General features: G+C 41.3%; 1 protein-coding gene across 1 annotated transcript; it reads left to right on the forward strand.

The window, feature by feature from the left end:
- Positions 1-4,878: 4,878 nt before the first annotated feature.
- sertad4 (SERTA domain containing 4) lies at positions 4,879-20,596 on the forward strand. Its single transcript, XM_041061542.1, has 4 exons — positions 4,879-5,415; positions 16,174-16,346; positions 16,635-16,753; positions 17,280-20,596. Exons 2-4 carry the CDS (start codon positions 16,193-16,195, stop codon positions 18,162-18,164), a joined length of 1,158 nt encoding a protein of 385 aa, XP_040917476.1. The 5' UTR covers positions 4,879-5,415; positions 16,174-16,192; the 3' UTR covers positions 18,165-20,596.
- The last annotated feature ends 647 nt before the right edge of the window (positions 20,597-21,243 follow it).

Raw genomic sequence — 21,243 nt, forward strand, 5'->3', positions numbered from 1 at the left:
ATGGATACAACTCAGGCCAAATCACCATTTTGTGAATGTTGCTGATCATTACTTTGCCAAAGCTTAATGTGCCATCTGTTGCATTCCACCATGTGCAGGACTCTGGGGATGGAGGAACATTGAAGGGTTTCTTAAGGCCAGTTGATGATGGCCTGTATGATGACCTGGAGAACTGAGTTGAAGAGTTGAGTCGAAATTACTACACTTTCATGAATCCCTGTCTCAGTCGACACTGCCAAGGTAAAACATCTCACCACTGTCTGAGTCTCAACTTAAGTAAACAAAACAACACCTAAATAATTTTAGACATTTTTGTCGAGCACATAAAATTTATAACAAATAACCTGACATCACTGACAGCGACATTGTCACAGTTGATGTTGAGATGAAGCGCAGTAGTGATCTCTGAGAAGAAATTAGCATTTCACATTGTCAGATATTTTTGGAAAACACCAGTTTACGCAAGCGCTGACAGATCGAGATATGTTATATGTATAGAAAAGCGTAGTAGTTACTGTGGTGGTTTTATGATCTTGAGTTTCCCATCCACCATTCAAAAGTTCTACTGAATGTCAACGAATTTTTCAAAGAAATTTAAGACACCTTTTTATGGATATCTCTTGAATAAAAATAACCTGGTGACACATCACAGCAGTAAAGCTAACAGGTGAGAAGAAAATGTACCTGTTACTCTCTTTTACCTGCTCTGGTGCTATGTAAGTGCTGTGGCTGCACACACACACAGAATCCCTTGCCTTATTCTTTATTCAGTTCATGAATTGGTCTAAGTGGACCCAGTTGAAAAACAGACACAGACACACCCTCAGAGCACACAGACCTGCATCCATAATTACAGAAAGCACACACACACACACACACAGTACAGCACCACTCAACCTCACTGAAGGGAATTCAGACTTTAAGAACTGCTTTCACAGGAGCCTCAGTGTGTATCAACAAATTTTGCAGAATGTCTACAGTAATGTATGGGTTGTATTTTTAGCTGTGGCCACTTTCTCACTTCATTTAACTTACAGACAACAAAAAATACATATACTCTTTACTGTGCCTGTGGTTGTGGTGAAAGCTAGCTTTGTGCAGTGTTTACCAAGTGGAAGTGTGTGTGTGCGTGTGTGTGTGCGTATGTGTGTTGAATGGATAGGTACAGTAAAGGGGGGCGTGGGGGGCTGTGATATAGGTAGTTGTTGCATTTTCTTGTTGGGTGACTTTAAGTACCGGTATTTAGAACAAAATAACCCACTTCTTGATTGTCTGCCATATACTTTATATACAGTAAATGTTTTCTTATCTATTTTTGTAACAATACTGGGGAAGAAATTGTGTCAAGACAGTTATTAGTGAATCAAATATTAACCCACTCTGTGAGCAATACTGTTGAGGATTGCTACTCTTTTATTATTTTAGTTTATGTTTTAGAGGATAAAAGTAACACTATTATGTCTTACAGCCTCTGGTCCTCTTTACATTCTCTTCTCTAAAACCAGAACGAGATGAGACGGAGACCAGCAGAGCTCGTGTCAAACCAATCTGTCAAGACTTTTCAGCTTTGATTCTTTCTAACAGCGTGAAACAAAAGCGCAGCCTTTAACAGCACAACAGTGAAACACGCCATGTGAAAGACTGGCAGTGAGATCAATCACACACACAGAGATGCATCATATAATTTGTATCCACAGTAACCAGCGAAGATTGTGAAATCCACTGGTACATGACTTTGCCATGTTTGGTGTTATTTTTTTTCCTCAACCTCCCACATTTGATTTGACGGTAGTAAATTAATAAACTTACAAAAATGCAGAGCGATCGCGTTGAACCAAGAGAAGGTGTGCAGGAATATAAATAGCTTTAAAGTGTGATCATTCATCAGTGGGTGTCAGTTGGCAGCCATGCGCCAAGACAACATTATTATCACCAAAGAAGTTGGTTTCCGTGCATTGTAATTTCTCCGTGGATGATGAATGGTGAAACAGTGGTGAAAAAAAGTGCTTTTCCTCAACTCCTTACTGAAAATAAATGATGCTAGAAGGGATTAGAGCGCCAGTGAAAACGAACTCATAGCTTCCTAAGAGCTCCACACAACCTATTATTAGTGTGATTAACATGCCGCTTATATTTTAAATGTTAAAACTAGATCTAGCTGCCAAACTACGGAAGCAAAAAAGTATGAAGGATGGCAGTCTGTAAAGCCCCTGAGAACCTAGATGCACCTAGGTGCACTTATTTAAACACCATCACTGATGTTAAACTCTTTTCAGTTTGCTTAAATTCATTTTTGTGTCTAAAAAATCAAGAACAGTAAAAAGCAAACAAACAAAAAGAAAAAAGCAGGGTGATCAAAATGTACTGGAGAAATCGAGACAAAAAATTGAAATATACTGTAAACATCTGGGCTGCCAAGGATCAGTCACACCTCCTCCCTGTCAAGTTATATCCTACAAGTCATGTCGTCAAAGAAAGAGAAGTTCAAATGAGTGATTAGAAACTCTGTGCACCATATACTGTATTTAAATGCTGTTAATCTAGTGATATTAAGTATTCAGTAGTTTAATTTTCATCATTAGTTATTCAGCTGGTTATAAAAATTCAATCATAATGACCATCTTTCACAAGATGTGTTTCACTGAGAAGGTTTTTAAAACTATATATTGATGCTTTGCAGTATTGTTTCTTTTGCTTTCATTCTCTTGACACATTTTGAGGACTCTTCTGGTTTTTAATGCTGGTTCTGATTGATTTATTTTCTCCTTTTAGTTTGGAAACTACCTATGCCACAGACGGCATCGGTGCCTTACTGTTTCTCACTCAGCTACCTTGTGTCACAGTGTCTTAATGTATTTGTAAATGTACTTCAGGCTGAGTTTGAGTTGTAAAATGTCATAAAAATTGATTTATGATAGAGACTGTTTATATGTGATGATATTATTGTTTAAAAAAGACCAAAAAAGAAAAAAAAAATGCTTGTGTTGGAGCAGTTTTTTAAAACCACATATCATCATATCTTCGTGTTCACATACTGACATTTGCCCTGAAGCACTACACTAGTGCTGATATGAACAAACATCTAATTTGTGCTCTGTATGTGGAGGAGCAGGGGGTTGCTCATAACACAGTGTTGAGTCTTTTCACACAGTGAGGGTTTGGGCTTTTGGCAAGTCTACAAAATTCGGCTCACTCCGCGTTGCCACAAAACAACCAACAGGTGGAGCAAGTATTGCATTTTACTGTTTATGTGGCAGCGTGGCAAATAAGCACTAAAATTGTAAATCTGAACTTCAATAATTCCATAAACCTTTGTTTTTCCTAGTTAAATTCAAAACTACAATGAATTTAAACGAGTACTGCAAAGTTTTTCTGACTTGTACGGTGTTGCCTCATTTCATTGAAAACAGGCTGTTTTGCACCTACAGGGTGCAGCAGCTACTTAGCTGCTGAAATTAAAGAAGAAGCAGTTGAATAGTAGCGTATCTGAAAGTGACTGAGATTGGAATTAGTTCATTTTAGGGACAGAAATAGAAAAGACAAATGTCATCCAGGTGGATATGTCCAGGTGTAACATCCCTTATACCTTCCTGTGAGTTCAGATTTAATGTTGTTTGTTGTCTTAAAATCTTTTGAAAAAGCAAACTGGGGAGCACTTGTTATTATACAGATAAACCATCACTTTTTGTTCCACTCTGCAGGGACTCTGCCGTGATGTAGGTCTGACTGAGCTGACACCCCTGCTTTGTGTTCTCACAAACCTGCATCTTTCATTTCTAGCAGTTTTAGCTGTTGCAAAAAAACAGGTAAAGTGGGAGAAAACAAGATCAGAGATAGAAGGTTTTTACAATTAACTGTGTTCTCCAGCACATTCCACCGCTGAACACAGAACAAAGCGCTTAGGGGGAGAAATGCTGGAAAATAAGATTCAGTGGCTGCTGCTGAATCAAAGGGGAAATGCATAACAGATGAGAGGGGCTTGCTCCCTCCCCTCTCTTTGTCGGTCACATCCCTGCAGAGCAGATATCCAACACACAACCCGTCTAAAAAAAAAGTGTTGGAATGGCTTCACGTGCTGTCGGAAATATAATAATTACGAATTCAGTTCACAGGCCCGAGCAAAGTGGCAGTAATTTGACATTTAGGAGAAAATTAACACCAAAGTAAATGAAAACAGTGATAAGCAAGTCAGCGGTAAAATTGGTCATATGTGGCTATGTTAATGAACTGATGGCTCAGTAATATTAACTGGGCTTACAAACACAGGAAATCCATTCACTGATGTCCATAAAACATTATTAGAGATGAAACGTAAAAATCTAAAAATCAGTTTTTTAAAGTTGAGTTGAATATTTGACGAGGGGGAGTAAGACAGATAGAATTGTTTACAAAGCATATGATGAATCTGTCGATCGATTAACTACTTATAGGGAGATTAATTGTCGGTCACAACCCTAATTTTGATCCATCGATTCATCATTTAAAACAAGTGAAAATGTCAGAAATGTCCAGTCTCCAGCCTTTCAAATGTAAAATTTGCTGCTTGTCTTGGTCTTATGTTATAGCAAATTAAGTATCAAACGATTTTATATTGTTGGTTGGATGAAGCAAGTAAACTGAAGATGTAGTAGACTGGATTTTTTTTAACGGTTTATATACTAAAAAAAATAATCTAGAAAACAGTTGACAAATTACTCGATGCTGAAAATAATCGTTATCTGCGGCTTTAAACACAATCAACAGGAGCAGTAACTCTAAACGTTCCCATGAGTCACTGACTGCTGACACCCAGCTCGGTGACCGAGAGAGTGGGTAAACTTCCGAGCGGCACCTGAACTCCTCAGCAGTAGTTGACTGGAGGGAACGGAGCTGCGACGCTGGTGTTGTTTTCTCCGCCACACATTCATATGAACTGTCAGCTCGGCCGTGACTACGTGAGCTGTCCGGGACCTTCAGCAGGGGAAGCCACCTTGAATGGACTAAGCTGCCGCACAACCGAAACAGCTACTGCGCACCTTTTTCTCTTCATTGAGGACAGAAGAAAGAAAGAAAGAAAGAAAAGAAAAGAAAACAAAAGAAAGAAGAGAAAAAGAAAAACAGCTGTCTACCTTTGCCAGTGTGGAGAGCGCGTGGGGATGCTTCGCGCGGATCTAGTGAGAGAAACGCGCGCGCTTAATAATTAGTATTTAGACAAGTAGCCAATTAACTAGTAATTACGTAAGTAGCGTTTAAACCGCCCGTGTGCTTCGCGTGTCTGCTCGTGGCTAAAATTAGAACGACGCGCGGAGCCAGCGGAGGACACGGTAGTATTTATTCAGCAGGAGTTTTTCATTTTTTATCAACGCTCCTTGGATTTCAGTCGTTATCACAAAGCAAGTGTGGAGCCGAGGACGACGTCAAAACAATTCAAGACAGGTGAGCTGACATTCCTACAGCTAAACACGTCAAAAATGTGAGCGTCAGGTTCACCTGGCTTCATACTGAGAAGTAAAAGTAGGCTATGCAATATCATAAATAATGTCTCTCACATACTGTTGTTTATCTGTTTTTTTTTTCAGTGGCTTGCAATTAACAAGTGTCTTTGTTTCCACAGTGTAATAATTAAGAAAACCTTGCAGCATCCCATCTAGGGTCAAACTAATTTTTTGGCAAGTGCAGATCCCTTGTTGCCGCCCATACTTATATGTGCCATTCAGTTATGTTATGCTGAGAGGAAAACAATGACTTATTCTGAGGGTGATCTTAACCAGTAAATGGTATGTGAAGTACTCTTCCAGAGTAGTTGTAATTAATTTCAATTAAGCAAAGTTAACAACTTAGTAAGTATATAAAATAAATACAGCTAATTAAAATTTAATGAGTTTAAGGTTTATTTAGCTTAATTGTAGTAGTCAAGACAGGGTTTTTAATGTACATAATGCTCACTGCACTGAGTAAATTATTGGATAAACCTTTATTAGATTGATTAGATGTGATACTGCAGGACTAATGAGAATCAGGGCAGGCGATAGCTTATAAGTATGACATGACAGAGACCCTGGTCTAACACATTATGCAGGCTGACATAACCAGCCACCCTCCTGGCATCCATCCAGCCTCACTTCATTATTTTGTGGGGACTGTGCTTGGCTGCAAATCCTGAAGTGGCGGTTGCCTGTATTACTGCTGCCTTCTGAAAGGAAGGGGGTTTAGGCGAGTTAGCTGAATTCTGAGCTTCTGTTGTAATTCTCTCCTTGATGTCATTTCTGTGCTCTCTTAGACTTAGTGTCACAGGCATCGAGTCCGCTCAGAGTGGACCATTAACACTCTGTTAGCCCCAGAAAGGATTAAAAGAAAATTCCAGCATAACATGTCTTGTGAATAAGTACTATAAATAAACACCATCTCCTCTCTGTCGCTAACCTTCTTTATCTGCTGTTTTGGTGAAAGAAGGGCTTCTAGCACAGTGGGCTGGTAATAGGGTTGGATGCGCTTCACCTCCACTCACTGCCAGAAACATCCGGAGTCACTTGCCAGGAATTCCACCTTTGCTATTTGTTTCCCTTGGAGGGAAAAGTGTGTTATGTGGAATATAGTGAGGCACGCAACAGGGAAGAGCATCCAGCTCAGATTAAACTCCCAGACCAGAGAAGAGGGGTTGTAACAAGAGGAAGCACTCTGGCTTTGCAGCATGGTGGACGGGTTCCTGGCATCTAGCTCGGGCAAGTCCGATGCCAGATTCCTTCTCTTTGCCGCCTGCCAAAGCCCTCCACCCCATCGTCTTTATCAAAAGCCCTCGCTGCGATTCCCCTCTTCCAATTCTGTCGCGGCGCTATCAATCATATCTTGCTCTCAGCAGACTCTTCTGCTCATTAAGGATGTGAACCTGTAGGTAGCCTGCAGCCCCCTAGACATTCATCTCTCTCAGCAGGGCGCAGAGTCTCACATCTGGAACAGCATTTCAAAACACGGCTCTGAGCAGACATGTAGTGCACGCTGAAGGAGATTCGATACATTTTTTAAAGGCTGCCTTTCAGCAGACGCAGTGCCAAGCATAAAATTAACAGCACTTGAAGTGTTTTGCTCATACACAGACCTGTAATGGTTTATAATTTGCCAGAAAGGTGGAATAAAGCAGGTGCAGAGGATAATGTATATTGCAGTAGAGTCGCTGGTGATGATAGTTGGCTGGCTTCACATCTCATTCCCTTTGTCCCTCTCTTTTGCTGCTCTGTTTTGTGTAAAAGGCTTCAGCCAAGACAAGTTGAGCTGCTTTAGTGTGTGTATGTTTGTGTTTGTGTGTGTGTGTGTGTGTGTGTGTGAGAGAGAGAGAGAGAGAGAGGACTGCAGGGTGTAGCCCCAGACTTCTTTCTTCCCCTCAGGCACTGCTTCCCTGTCATGAATACGCCTTTGTGCTCCAGAAAGACACAGTTAAGGTGGACAACTTGAGAGGAAAGGAGAACACACATTTGTTTCTACACGAGTGTAAAAATAGAGGAAGGTGTGACGTGACCTTTATTTATAGCAAAGACTTTATGACTTCACCCTCACTAAAAAAAAACTTTATTTACAACCTGAGATCCTGCACTTGAAAATCTTTGTTACTCCAAAAAAAAAGAAATCTTTTCTCAATGATTCCTCACAGTTCTCTCCTGTATGTGTCTGCAAATAATTTAGATTGTGATAATTAGTTTATTTTGACGCAATTAATGCAACATGTACAAACACTGGTCTAAAATGCTGCACATTCCAGAAAGTAAAAGTAGTTTATCACTTGTCATAACCAGTAACATGTGTGTGATTGTTGTGGATTTTACACCCATTTCATTAGCTTTGAAAATGTCCTTCAATTTCATACCCTAATACAAAGAACATAGCTTGAAAACCCCTTTAAAATGGTCCTTTTTTGTAAAATGGATTACTTAGGGAGACTGTAATGTGACAAAGAGGGTTTTGTTTTGTTTTGTTTTTAATAAGCACATGCCGATGCCCTTTTCTGTCTGTAATGTGCCACATCCACCTCTAGGAGCTTGGCACTGACGTACCCAGAGAGCCATGGCCTGTTAACCCTCACAGCCACAACAAGCCAACCCCAGATAGACCATAATGCAGCTCCGTACAGCCGCCCTGTCACAACACATGTGTCACCACTCAGCAAGAAGAGCGCCGGGTGAAACCCTGAGGGCCCTGAACCCGGCTTAGTCACGCCATTGCGGCCAAGACGGCCCTCCACCATTTGCACACTGCTCTGATGCCTCCTGACAGGCTGCAAGCTGGCACAAACACAATCTAAGATGCAACCGGAAAAAAAAGGAGAAAATATCAATATAGCACAACATAAGAGTGGAACGACAGAAGAGGCTGCCGCTTGGCTGGCTGTTATTTTCGTCCAACATCAGGTTTTCCTTAAAACAGACTCATCCCCAAACAAAAACACTGATGCTGAATGATTCTGAAAAACCCTAAATTACAATCGTTGACAATGTCTGTTTATACCCAATACCAATATGGTAAAAAATGCTGTTTTCAACAATATGTTGTAGAAACACAGCAAGTTATCACTGTTAAGTTGCATACATAATTGTCCACTGAGAAGGTAATTTCTCTCAACTGGACTGCCTACATTTCATCAGCCTTAGATGATGAAATGTGTCTGTTATCTTCTTCTTCGTTAAAATATGAATTAGGCATAGAGAAGTGTGCTGAACTAAGTGCCATCTGGCTTCATTATCAATGCCTTGAATTATGGCACAGACTCATTGTTACTGTTCATTACATCCAGTATGGGTATGCGGCACATGGGCTAAAAAATATATATGTAGTAGCACCAGTAGAGCAAATGAAAATAGTGGGGTTGATTTAATAAAGTAGGGCCAAGATGTCACCCTGAGTGGCTCTCTGAAACATGTTTTGTAAACATGCATGGACATCATGTGCAACAGATCACACAGATGTCTACTAGTATAAATGTAAATAGGATCTAACTTCACACATGGGTGTGTGTGAAGGAGAAGATCATTGAGGTTTTCAGTGAATCAAAGTTTCTGTGAAAGTCCAAAAAGCATAAATTCAGTGTTCCTGCATTGATTTGTTTTTGCGAGCATGCCTCTGCAAAGAATCTTCAGCTTCTCTTGCTCATTGTGGCTATTCTTAGTGTTTCTGTGTGACTGTGGTCCACTCTACTAGCGGGGGGCTAATTGCTCCCTATTTGAGTGTCTCAATTTTGATTCACGGCGTACAGTGCCTTGTTGTTACTACTCTCAAGGAGAACTTGATATCATGAAACCTATTATCTGTTCTCTATCTGCTCTGTCTTGCTGTGCGCTTCACCCTCTGATGCCAGCACTCACACACTCTCCACCCCCACGCCATGGAATGAAGCGTCTCCATATTGAGAAGAAGTGGGCTGTATCTTGGCTCAGAGTTCTCAGTTACAGTACGATGATCAACATCTTGATGACTTTCTCTCCTACGGTTTATTAGTCATTAGCCCACTTTCTGCCTGGTTTTTACCTTGTAGGTGGATAGTGTCTAAAAGCCATTCAGAAGGCCATAACATGAGAAACACTGAATTGAAACAGCATATTTCCAATGAAAAGTCCACAGGGTAATAGATAAATAACTAAAAAGAGATTTTTACAAAGAAAAAAAAGATCAGTGGTCATAAATAACCCAGTGTCTGGATATTTTCTAATACCAAGTGAGAGTTAATTCGTGAACTGTAAAATCACTGCTGGCAGCTGCACTCTTTTGGAATGACTGACTTTGTGTGCACTTCTTAGTTATTTTGTTCATTTCTGCACATTTCTGTGTCCATATTTGTTACATCGTAGACGAGACCCCAGTCTAATTTACACTTTGTGTGGCCAAAAGTGTCTCTGGCTGCAAAGGGGTTTTGTGTCATATTTGATTGGATTTGCAACTTTTGCAATAGCACCTAGATTGAACGTCATTGCACTTTGTGTGCATGTAATACAAGAGAGAAAAGAGGATTTAAAAGGCTAAGTGTCAGTGTTGCAGGTGACCAGGTAACACTATAAAGATACAACAGGTACTCCACATGTGACAGATTTCAGTAGCCCTGTCCCTGTCAAAACACATCAGCATTCAGTTTGTGTGTGTGAGCAGAGGCAGCAGGTATCAGACTAAAAAAGAAATGCAGGGGAGCAGGGAAGGCAGCACCAGTACACAAGTTTTCCCTCTTCCTGTGAGATTCAAAGTGCCTGCCGTGAGATCATAGAGCTCTGGGAAGCCTGCTGTTGAAGCTCCTGTCAATGCAACCACAGGCAGCTCTTTAAGGGCTACGCCCACTTATCTCCTCGCTGCGGAGATGTATTGCTTAGATTTGGTCCACCACACAAACTATCACTGTACACACACACACACACACACCTGTCTGTGTCTACACAGGGATAAGTACTGACATACACAAGAGCTGACACTGACAAGAGCTGACATTGTCAAGAGTGACTTATAAAACGATTTTTCTCACTTTGTACATATGCACAAGGTTACTGTCAACACACTTCCCAGTGCTTTCTACATATGGAAAACATTTCATTTGACTCTCCTGCCAGTTTGCTGCCTCAATTTGGCCATTTCATTTTAACTGTTCCACCAGTGAAATGTCTGTATTGTATTGTTATCTTGTCTGTTAAATAGAAAATAGTATTTGTATCATTAGGACGTGACGTTAATCACAGATAATAACAATTCATGCTAGATAATAAAAAAGATAGATATTGAAAGTTATTTTACTGTATATCTATGATTAATAAGGTAATTTGTGATATTTAGTTTTCAAGCACTTCCTTTACACACGGCCTCTAGCAATCTTGGAATATCCAGTGTGCAACAACTTAACCAAAACAAATGTTAAGATGGCGAATCAGGCAGTTAATCATGAGATAGTTCATCTGTGGGAAAATTGGCAAAGTGGAAAACAATGAATTGGCCCAACATGAGTTAGGAAATTGCAATTCAGTCATTTGATAATGTTCTGGTTTAACCCAGATGACAAATGCACATTCACAGACCCTGCTAATTTTGTTGCAATGAAGAAGTATTTTCAAAAAATGTTTTTTGCCCAGAAACACATAGTAATTGAGATTAACCCTCCTGTTGTCTTCGGGTCAACAGGAGGGTTAAATACACATATTACAAAAATATACATTTTTATAATAACACAACCCTGTTTCATCAATTTCAGTTTTCCCTGAAATTCTACGACTGTAATCATAAATGCATAGTCAGCACTCGTATGTACTTTGTAAGTCTTTATTTAATTTGTGATCTTGATGCACTGGGTGTGTCCATATGTCATTTATGGTAATGGAATATGCCAGAACAAAAACTTACCAACACGCTCACACCCCCAGAATTCCCTCTTCTACAATTTATCTTCCTGACTACACTTCTTCAGTTGTGACAGAGTGCATGCGTGTGTGTGCTGTGAAGACCCTCTCGGGCCGTCTGGGATCTATTTTGATGTGAAAACCACAGACATGAACTCTTTTCACTGCTATCTGTTCCCTTAAGGCTCGGAAACACTTACTAGAAACCTGGCCAAAAGAACAGGGAGTAAACACTTAACACACACACACATACACACACAAAGTGATACAGCATACACTCTGTCAAACACATGCTGGATCGATTAGCATTTTTGAGGCCGCAGAGAAAATTACTTTGCGAGAGCACAAAGTTTATTAGAGGCATGTTTCATACTCCCCCAGAATCACTGTACAAATGAAACCTTCCCCCATGTTTGGCTTAAATATCAGTTTTCTTTGACTGTTTTTTATTAAACGCAGGTTGAGGTGAACTACCAAACACTCTTAAAAGGCCACAGCTGACAGAATGAAGATAACAAGCAGATAAGCTAAAAGCTTCCCCATATATTGTTACACGGTTTATTTTTCAGATCGCTATTTGACACAGGTTGTGGTTTAGAGAGCGGACAGTCATAGTTTAGCCACCTTAATAACGTAAATGCCTGTGACCAGAGGCAGCACCATTTTCATCACAAAAACCTTATGTGGATATTGTGCTGAAATTGCAAACAAAATGTGAAAATAAGAGCTGCTGGTGTTCGTGCAGTCCTCATATCTAAGACATGCAGCAGAGGAATGTGTGTGCAGAAAAATAAAAATGGATTTTCTTAGTCAGACCTAGACAACCTGGAAACTCGACTAAGTTGAACAGTAAAGAACAGGAGAAAGTACTCAACCAGATTTATTTCATTTATGTGTTGCATTCCCACTTTTTACTAGACCAAGACCAAAATGATTAACAAAGTAGGATAGAGATTTCTGCTACACAAATCTTTTTCTGCTTTTATTGTGAAATACAGGAAGGGATAACTCCTTTTGTTAAAGTAGTCTCCATCTTTGTTGCTCAGATATGTTCCTGTACTGCATCACCCAGAAAGGTCACTCCTGCACACCTGTTCCTTTAGATTTTCTCTTGAAGAAGGATTCATTTGTGTGGTCGTGGGTGATACTGTTTTCGAGAATGTAGAAAGTAAATGTAAATGTTGTTACTTACAGAATACCAGAATTTAATCTAAATCCCCAATTAAAGTCTTCCAAGCTGCCAAAGACAGTGGATATCATTAGAATGTGATATCAGTATATGTGAAAAGCCAGAATCTGATATTAGTAGTGGTGGTCCTGCAGCACCTTGGTTGACTGTCATGGCCTTAGTTGACTTTCCCTCCAAAATATTTGAGGACACTACAAGCTGTGCATGTCTGAGTGTGTGTGTGCCTGTCTATCTCAGCGCTGGAGGGAGTGAGTCAATCACAGCAGCAGAAATCATCCCCGCGGGCGATCTGTCTCCACTCATGACAAGGCTCCTAAAGCACTTATCTTCCCTTTCCTGACTCATTCCATCTATCCATCCCTCCCTCAGCCCCCCTTCTATCTGCCCCATCCAGCTCCCACCATTCTCTCCTCCTATTCTCTATCACTCTCTGCCTCCCTCCCACGGTTTGTCTCGTGCCCTGGCACTGCAATTAACTTCTCATCATCAAAGGGTGTAATGAAAAAGAAGGCGAGATAGAGAGTCAGACAGAGGTAGGGAGGCTGTGAGAGAGGGAAGATAAGAGGGATAAAGCCAGAGGAGCTGTGACTGAACAGAGGTGAAGCCGTGCCTCACATACACACTCACACGCACTTGCATACACTTGTACACGCTCATTTTTTTTTTTTTTTGTTCCTCAAAATACACACTCTGTTTAACACAATCACACACACACAGCTCGCACTCGCTCTCACTTAGTCTCACATTCCTGTGAGTTACAGACAAAAATAGAGAAAGAGAGGGATGATATCCCCCCAGGAGATTTTTTCTCTCCTCATTCCTTGTTTTTATTTCTCAACCCGTTTCTCCCTTCCTCTTTCACAGACGCACACACACTTGTTCACAGTCTCCCCTCCTCCTCCCCCTCCTTTTCTTTGAAGAACAAGAAGTATTGCTGTACATGTAGGGAAGCCTGCTCTGTCTGTATTCTCATTGTTTTTTGTTTTTTTTTTCTTTTCCACCCCCCCGGTTCAGAGAGCTGTCAACTGTGACCGCTGTTGAAAGGATGTCAGCGAGAGAGACAGAGGAAGAGGGAGAGAGAGACAGAAGGAGAGAGAGAGAGATTGAGACTGGGGGATGAAAGCGACGGTAAAACAGGGAGGGGGAGATGTCGAGATGGAGGTCCCTACGGAGGGCAGGGGGAGTGATGGCATGCTTGTTTCTTTGTGCCCAAGCAAACGTAGCAACAGCGGCAGTGAGGGGAGGTGATGGAGAGGAAAATAGCTGAGGGTAAAAAAGCAGCTCAGGGGGGAAATAAGAAGGGCCAAAGCTGCTAATTAACCATGGCACTAGCGCTCGATAACAGTGACATAATTGGCCCTAGTTGGTGGTCCTCGGTGGGGGAGCCCTCAGCAGTGAAATCTAGCTCACACAATTACGGTTTGACTCTCACAATGCGCTACAACATGTGAACAATCCATAATGTAACACGATGGATTATGACCAGAACTGGAATAGATGAGTTGCAGGCTCCATTGGACCGTGAGCAGAAAACCAAACCCAGCCAGAATTTGTTGGCGAACAATGGAAGTAAACTGAATGTTGTATTCTTTTCCGCCAAATTTTGATTCTACAGTTTCAATGAGATGTGGTCTGTGTCACTTACTCTGTTGGCCTGAGGTGAGTGCAGACAATTGCGTGAGACAACATCAGAGGTGTCTCTCCACCTCTGATGTTGTCTCTTTTCCCACCAGAATGATTGTTCCACTTTCACCTGCCACACAACTGGCAGTACATCTTGGGGGACAGTGGGCCCCTACAGCGATGACCCTGTGTTTTTTGTGTAGGACTGATCCTTAGGTTCTCAGGTGAACATTTCCAGAACTGTATGTGAGGTGACTCTTTCCTGATGTATTCCATGTGTCAATATATAACATTTAGAGGTCAAATAATAATCAAAATCGGGTTAAAATAGGAACTCAACTATTACGAAAGACTGAAAGACACAGCTGAAACACTTTCTGTGTAGAGACGCCTTTAGTCTTTGCCCTGGGCAGTTTGTAAGGGGACACCTTCACTGCCATAAACTGGCAATTCACAGACGGGCTCTTGTTCATGAGTTATGATAAGATTTGGAGCAAAATTGACAAAATAGACGATACGAATAGAAGTGTTATTTCAGCTGCAGTGACGCAGAAAAAGTACCAGGCTGTTGTAGTTAATCTTAAAACGTGTCTGATAAATCCTTAAAAATGTATTAAAAATACAAAATGTAAAGCCGTTCTATGTAATCCATTGCTCCCTGGGGCTGGTGAGAGCAGCTCAGTCTGAGGTGATGTTTCAGTGGTTTTAGGTGTGTCTGATTAGTCTGTTAAAAGCAAACACTAGAAAAGGCAGCACACAGAAATAAAACTGTTCATCTAAGCAAAGCAGGGAGCTTATTGAAGCGGACATTTTAATCAGCTACCCAACGGGGGTGAGGCTGAGATGGTGTCGCTTCAGTTTGGTCTGTCAAGATGGGTTGTGGGCGATGACATCTGCTCATGCGGGCAGGTAGAGAGAAAGGGGGGTGGGGGGAGGCAGGAGAAGCTTTGAGGAGGAAAGGTGGTGACAAGGACGTCCAGCTGCTTATGCCTCAAACAGCTGGCTTTGCATTCTGCATGAAGGGGAGGAAACAACAACAAACCAAATGACAGCCATTCACTGTGATCAAAAGGACAATATTTTTATTTTTTTTGGATTTAGAGAATCACAGACAGACTTTGGCTCTCAGGCCCCCTCGGTGTCTTCACAGTAGGGCTCTGTTTTCAGACTGAAAAAAGCTCAGTTGGCGGGTTAGCACCGCTCGCTGCAAGTAATGTGTCGGCCTCATGTTTCTTCTTATCTGCGTCACTTTCATTTACAACATAAAGTGATGGCTTCAAAAATGTGTATTATTTAGAAAAAGACAGAAATTTACATTCATTCAAATCAAACAGGCGTCGTGTTTGATGTATTTTGTCAAGTTGTTTGCCGTGTGCGCTGGAGCCACTGGCAGAGTGCACATCTCCTCTGCTTCCCAGATTACCATGCTGTTGACTCAGCTTCCCAGTGCATTTCCATGTGTGGGATCCATTTCACCGAACAAATTGGTGTCAAACATCTCACTAACTCTCCTACCACCTAATCAATAGGGAATTCGTGGTGTGAGTGGGTGTCATCTCTCCATCTGTGTCCCACTTGTTACATATCACAGAGTTGCCAGCCATCTGCCAATTTTTAGTGCTCACCATTATTGTTGTTCAGATTTGTCACACAGCTTGCACAGAAGCTGGTTACTCCTCCACACAACACCAGCGTATTTGCCAGTATCATAGATAAACATCTTGTTAACATTTACCACATCATTAGGAAGGCATATGCAAAATGCTTGTGAGATTTACGGGGACAACATGCACACTGTTAATATGCATAAATAGTTTATACACCGGTGCTGAATTTACTTATGATAAACGTGTTAGTTTACAGAACATTGAGGGATGCACTGAATGAGGGGAAAATGTCCTCAGGTTATCATTCCGTTTCCACATTTTTTAAAGCTAAGGATTCATATTTTTAGCTGATTAGTGATTTGACTGCTTTGTTGTCCACCTGATTGTACTGATTTGTATTCTGTATTTTCTTTTTTTCCAGACCGAACTCAGAGAGAGAGATGACCCTTGTTTTGTCCATGAATCCTTTCCTGGACCCAGAAGGAGACCCTCCGCTCTCCACATATCAGCCCATATGGGAATCGGAGCGCTGCACTAAGAGCTGCCTGACAAACCCTGCCCCACCATGCAGCTCTGAAGAGCAATTTACACAAGGTACACACACCCAACACAGATGTTCATTCAGTCATTTATTTAAGCTTGATTTAATCAGATGCTGTTCTGCAAAATAACCTCGGGCTATGGTAGTTGCATAGATGTTCAAGGATCAGAAATTCTGTACAGGTTTGTACCAAACAGTCCTTTCACCTCAAATTAAGAATCATTTTTCTAAGTGTAAATTATGAAAACATGAAGTACTGTTTCGTTTTATGTCCAAGATGTGAAAACATGAAACCGTCCCACAGTGCACTTGATTTATGGTGGTATGGTCTCTCCCTGCAGAGCCCCCCTGTAGGCGAGTTCCCGATCATGTCTCGGTATCAAGGATTGCATACTTCAAAAGGAAGTTTGTTGATGATGATGATGAACCTTCCTTCAGTTTCAGGACATACTGCCAGACTGTAAGTATTAATGCACTGATATGCCCAGTTAGGGGGCACACAGAGTATCCTAAATGACCTAATTAAAATGCCATATTGTAGTAGACTGTACTAATGCAACTAACAAGGTTATTCAAAATCTCTTTTGGTCAGATTTGTTTTAACCAAACTCATTGTAGAACATCATTTTTCATCACATTTTCATAATTTACTCTGAAGTGTGTTTTATTTATCATTGTGGTATTGTTAGCAGTAAGTGGTGTACATGACACACTACATTTCTGATTCATTGTGGATTCATTGTGCAATATAGCACATCGATTATACATGAAGAATACGGACATTCAAATAAAGTATATCAGATCAGATTTCTGTAAATGCTACGTGATAAATCAGTAAACTGATGTTAAAGCTGAAGCATGACAGTTATGCTTGCTTGTTTGTTGCTTGTTGCTTGTCTTTTTGAGGCCTTACTTGCGTTTTGATTTGCATCAATATCTTAGTTAAAAGAGATGAAAATCTGACCTAAACCTGACCTGCCCTTCAGGTTGCACCAGTTTTGGAGGAGCGTGCCCACGTGCTGCGTCTCTCCCTGGAGAAGATGAGATTCATTGACGACCCTGAGGCCTTCCTCCGACGCTCCGTTCTTGTTAACAACCTCCTTCGGCGTCTGCGAGCCGAGATCCTGCTCCAGAGCACTGACTGGTGCTTCCCACCAAACCCAGCATTCGCCACTGGCCCTTGCGTCCTCCCGCCCAACACCAACCTTGCTCACCAGGCTCTCCACGGAGCAGTACCCACCCGGATCTGCTTAGCCCCACAAGCCGGACCGCCATTCCGTAAGCGCTTCCGAATGGTCCGTGGAGGACAGGGGGACCTTCGCCCTGACTGTGCCCAGACATGCTGCTGCATCTACGCAGCGGCGGCCACTGCAGGACACTACCTCCACCTCCCGTTCTCCATGTATGACGCAGCACTCTCTTCCTGCCCGTCCACACCACACTCCTCCTCATTTTTTCAGCTAGCTAGCCATAGCAAGTTAGGGCTGACGGTGGCCGTAGAAGAGCGTGATGATGAGGATGAAGATGTCGAAGAGGAGGAGGAAAATGAAGAAGAAGAAGAGAGGGAAGAGGAGGAGGAAGAAGATGATGAAAGAAGACAAGCAGGGCCCTCTCTTGATGTTGTTAAAGACAAGTCAAGCCAGAAAAGTAGGACTAGGACCTTGCTGGGTCATACACACCCAAGGACAGAGGAGGACAGCTGCATGACAGATAGGGTAGAAGAGGAGGAGGAGGGAGAGCAGGAGGAGGAAGAAGAGGAGGAGGAGGAAGAGGAAGAGGAGGAGGAGCAGGTTGTGAGACCTTGTCAGTGGGCCTCAGAGAGGGAGCTCCACAAGGTTGGCTTCTGGCACCGCAGGGCTCATAGACAGTAATTGCTTTCTGAGGATTTACTTAATTCTACATCCGTTAGAATGAAAATATAATGATGACGACAACTGTCATCAGTTGAAGATTATTCAGATGCAGGCGTGGGCTACCTACACTATTGTAATGCCAAGTCAGCTTTATTTTAATGGTCTAATATACTCTACACACAGACAAACTCAATTCAGCTCTACTTCTAATTTTATGGTCAGATGTTAAACAGAAAATTCTTGGCCTTTCTTGGCACTGGAAACATTTCTCAAGCAATTATGAAGGCTAAGGTCACATATGGTGGGATCTGAAATCCCAGAGGTGGAGTGAAGCTTGCTATTGCACTGTCTCCAAGACCATTTTCAAGCCCCACAGCACAAAACTAAAAGGTCTCAAATGGGGCTATATATTGGTGCAACGGTCTCGTTTCAGGACCCTAAACAAGCCTATGAAATGAAGGGATGTGGGTTTGCGAGTGTTTGCTTCTGTGCGAGTATGTGCGCGTGCGTTTGCAAGATATGATGTAGCATTTTAAAACTTGATTTGAAGCTGTTATTATTATTATTATATAAACATGGGTTGCACACGGTTGTGTGTGCCCGTTGATTCTGATGCTGTCTCAGGCAACAGCGAGTGACTGTGCTGCAGCGGCGGCACAGTGTGTGTTCTTCAAATTGTTTTAAGAGACAACAATCATTAGCATTGGAAATGTTAAATCACAATATCAAGTGCCTTAGTGTTTTTATAGATACGTGTATTATGTGTTAATGTAATTGTTCTTGTTACTAAGTAGCTCTCTTGCATTCCAAACGACTGCATTTGACTAAAACAGGGCATGTAGTTAAATGCAGGGATCCTTTCAAATGTTGTTAAAATCTTCAGTCAAACAAAATTTCCACACCCACAATGTGTTCAGTTTGTTTTTTAGTTCAAAATGCATGTTTTCTAGCACTGCCTGTTTTGACGATGCACAAACGTGAAGCCAGTCTCAAAGGACAGTTGCAAAAGTCTTGGAAAGCTCGTTATGGTTTGGCTGGTCTGTCCACTGATGAGTATTTACTAAAAATGATTTGAATATAAAAACATCAAACGCAATCTCATTCTCTGATTTGAAAGATTTAAATGTCATCATTATAATTAGATGCTGTAAATACATATGCATCAATGTCGGTTTTGCTGTTTTCCTTCCAATCAGTTGTTTAATGGTTCAAACAAACAAATGTTTCATCATCAAACAAGAAACACACTTCAGTCAGTCAGTCACACTTTCATTCATACCTGGCCAATGGCGTTCAACAAATTATCTGGGGTTTGCCCATTTGGAAGTAATTTGTATTGACCAATGAAACTGGGGGGCAGGCCCCCCTGGGAGGCGGGGGGGTGGGGGGCGCATAGAGCCACTGAAGGGGAGGAGTTAGATGACCAGGAGAAAAGTATGGAGTGAAACAAGTTGAATGAAAATTATTAATGTAAGGAAAATAAACAAACAAGGGTTTGCTGATGCTAACATGTTGACCTTTATCTCACTTACGTCCAGTTTGGATCGGCCCACTCTGCTTCATATCGCACCCAAAGCCTGGTACTTCCTCTGTCTGGCACAGGTAACAGCTCATCCCACATAATGTCAGTTAAAATTAGCTTCATCCAACAACAATATCCCTTTCATGTCTGTGCAGTAAATGCGACACTGGAGACAGCAGACGCTTGGCTTAGCATAAAGACCGGACACAGGGAAACAGCAGGCCTGCCTCAGTCCTGAGGTGACAAAATGTGCCTACCAGCTCCTCTGTGGCTCACTAATTAACAGGTACTGTGGTTTTATGGGGGGTTGCAACTTCCTTATTCCAAGCATGTTATTTTTACAGTTTAGGTCTTGTGAGCAAACAAGATGTAACATGTTAATTAGTGGGCTTTAGAGGTGTTGGTAGCTGGATTCTGTTACTTGTGGATGGAGCAGACTGGATGTTTTTCCCCTGTTTCCAGTATTTCTGCTAAGCTAAGCTAAACGTCTCCCATCTCCAACTTCACATTTATTGTTCAGACATGACAGAAAATGTTGAATTATTCCTTTAACTGTCAAAGTATGCTCTGCCTTTGCAGGTTCACACGTGTGTGTGTGTGTGTCACAATCAAATCAGTCAAACGTGGTAGAGTGAAATCACATTGGTTGTAGAACATCGTCAGGCTGTTGAGTATAGATTGGTGAGTATATGAGTGTATGTCATTTTAAAATAAATAAAATAGACCTGTGAGATATACAACACCTCAGAGGAGATCTTTTCTACTTGTTCAAAAGAATTAACCAATCAAGGACAAACCAAACCAGTTCTACGTAAATGAGTTTCTGTCATGATAGCATGATCAGTGGTTTCTTGTTTGTTGATGTGTCTCTTGTTTGGGACTTTTAAAGATTAGGTTCCTCACACTGACGAAAAAAAAAAAAAACCCATCCAAAGTTGTTTTACAAAAAAAAAAGAAATGATACATCCATCAGTAGTGATTTTTATTTTTATTTCTTTCATTTTTTGTGAAGTACTTTAAGGCACAAGTCATTTAGATGGTCCCAGTTGAGTTGGTTTTGCAAGGTGGAATTATTCCTACCTTGTCCTGTCTTTAATTCTGATGTATAAAACTGACAGTTTAAAGTCCCTAATGGCATCAGTGTCATATCTGCAACACAACGAGTCGAGTACCAGCCTATTTAATTTTAATTCTCTAAACCCTGTGATTATCGGTGGTATTTTTTTTTTTAATTAAAGAATTTGACAAAGCAATATTTGTTTCTGAGACAAGAACATGTAAAACCGCATTGTCTGTTATTAAAAACAACAAAAGAGCACGTCTGCTCTGATAATTTTGTGATGTTCTGTGACAAGTGTAAAGATCAGTAAAAGAAATGTTGAAAAAATATTGCCTTCTCCTTGATTCCCTCACATTACAGATGTGCTGATTCTTGCAGCTTTCAAGTGCAATACAATGAGATGTGTGTGTTAATGTAGGTGTGTGAATTCCTCTTTATTGTCTTGCCTCCAATCCTGTCTGCTGTTCAGTGGAGTGCAGCACTGCAGCTTATTGCACTCGCCAAATGTCTCTCAG

Source organism: Toxotes jaculatrix, chromosome 17 (assembly GCF_017976425.1).
Source record: "Toxotes jaculatrix isolate fToxJac2 chromosome 17, fToxJac2.pri, whole genome shotgun sequence".
In the NCBI taxonomy this organism is placed as follows: Eukaryota; Metazoa; Chordata; class Actinopteri; family Toxotidae; genus Toxotes; species Toxotes jaculatrix.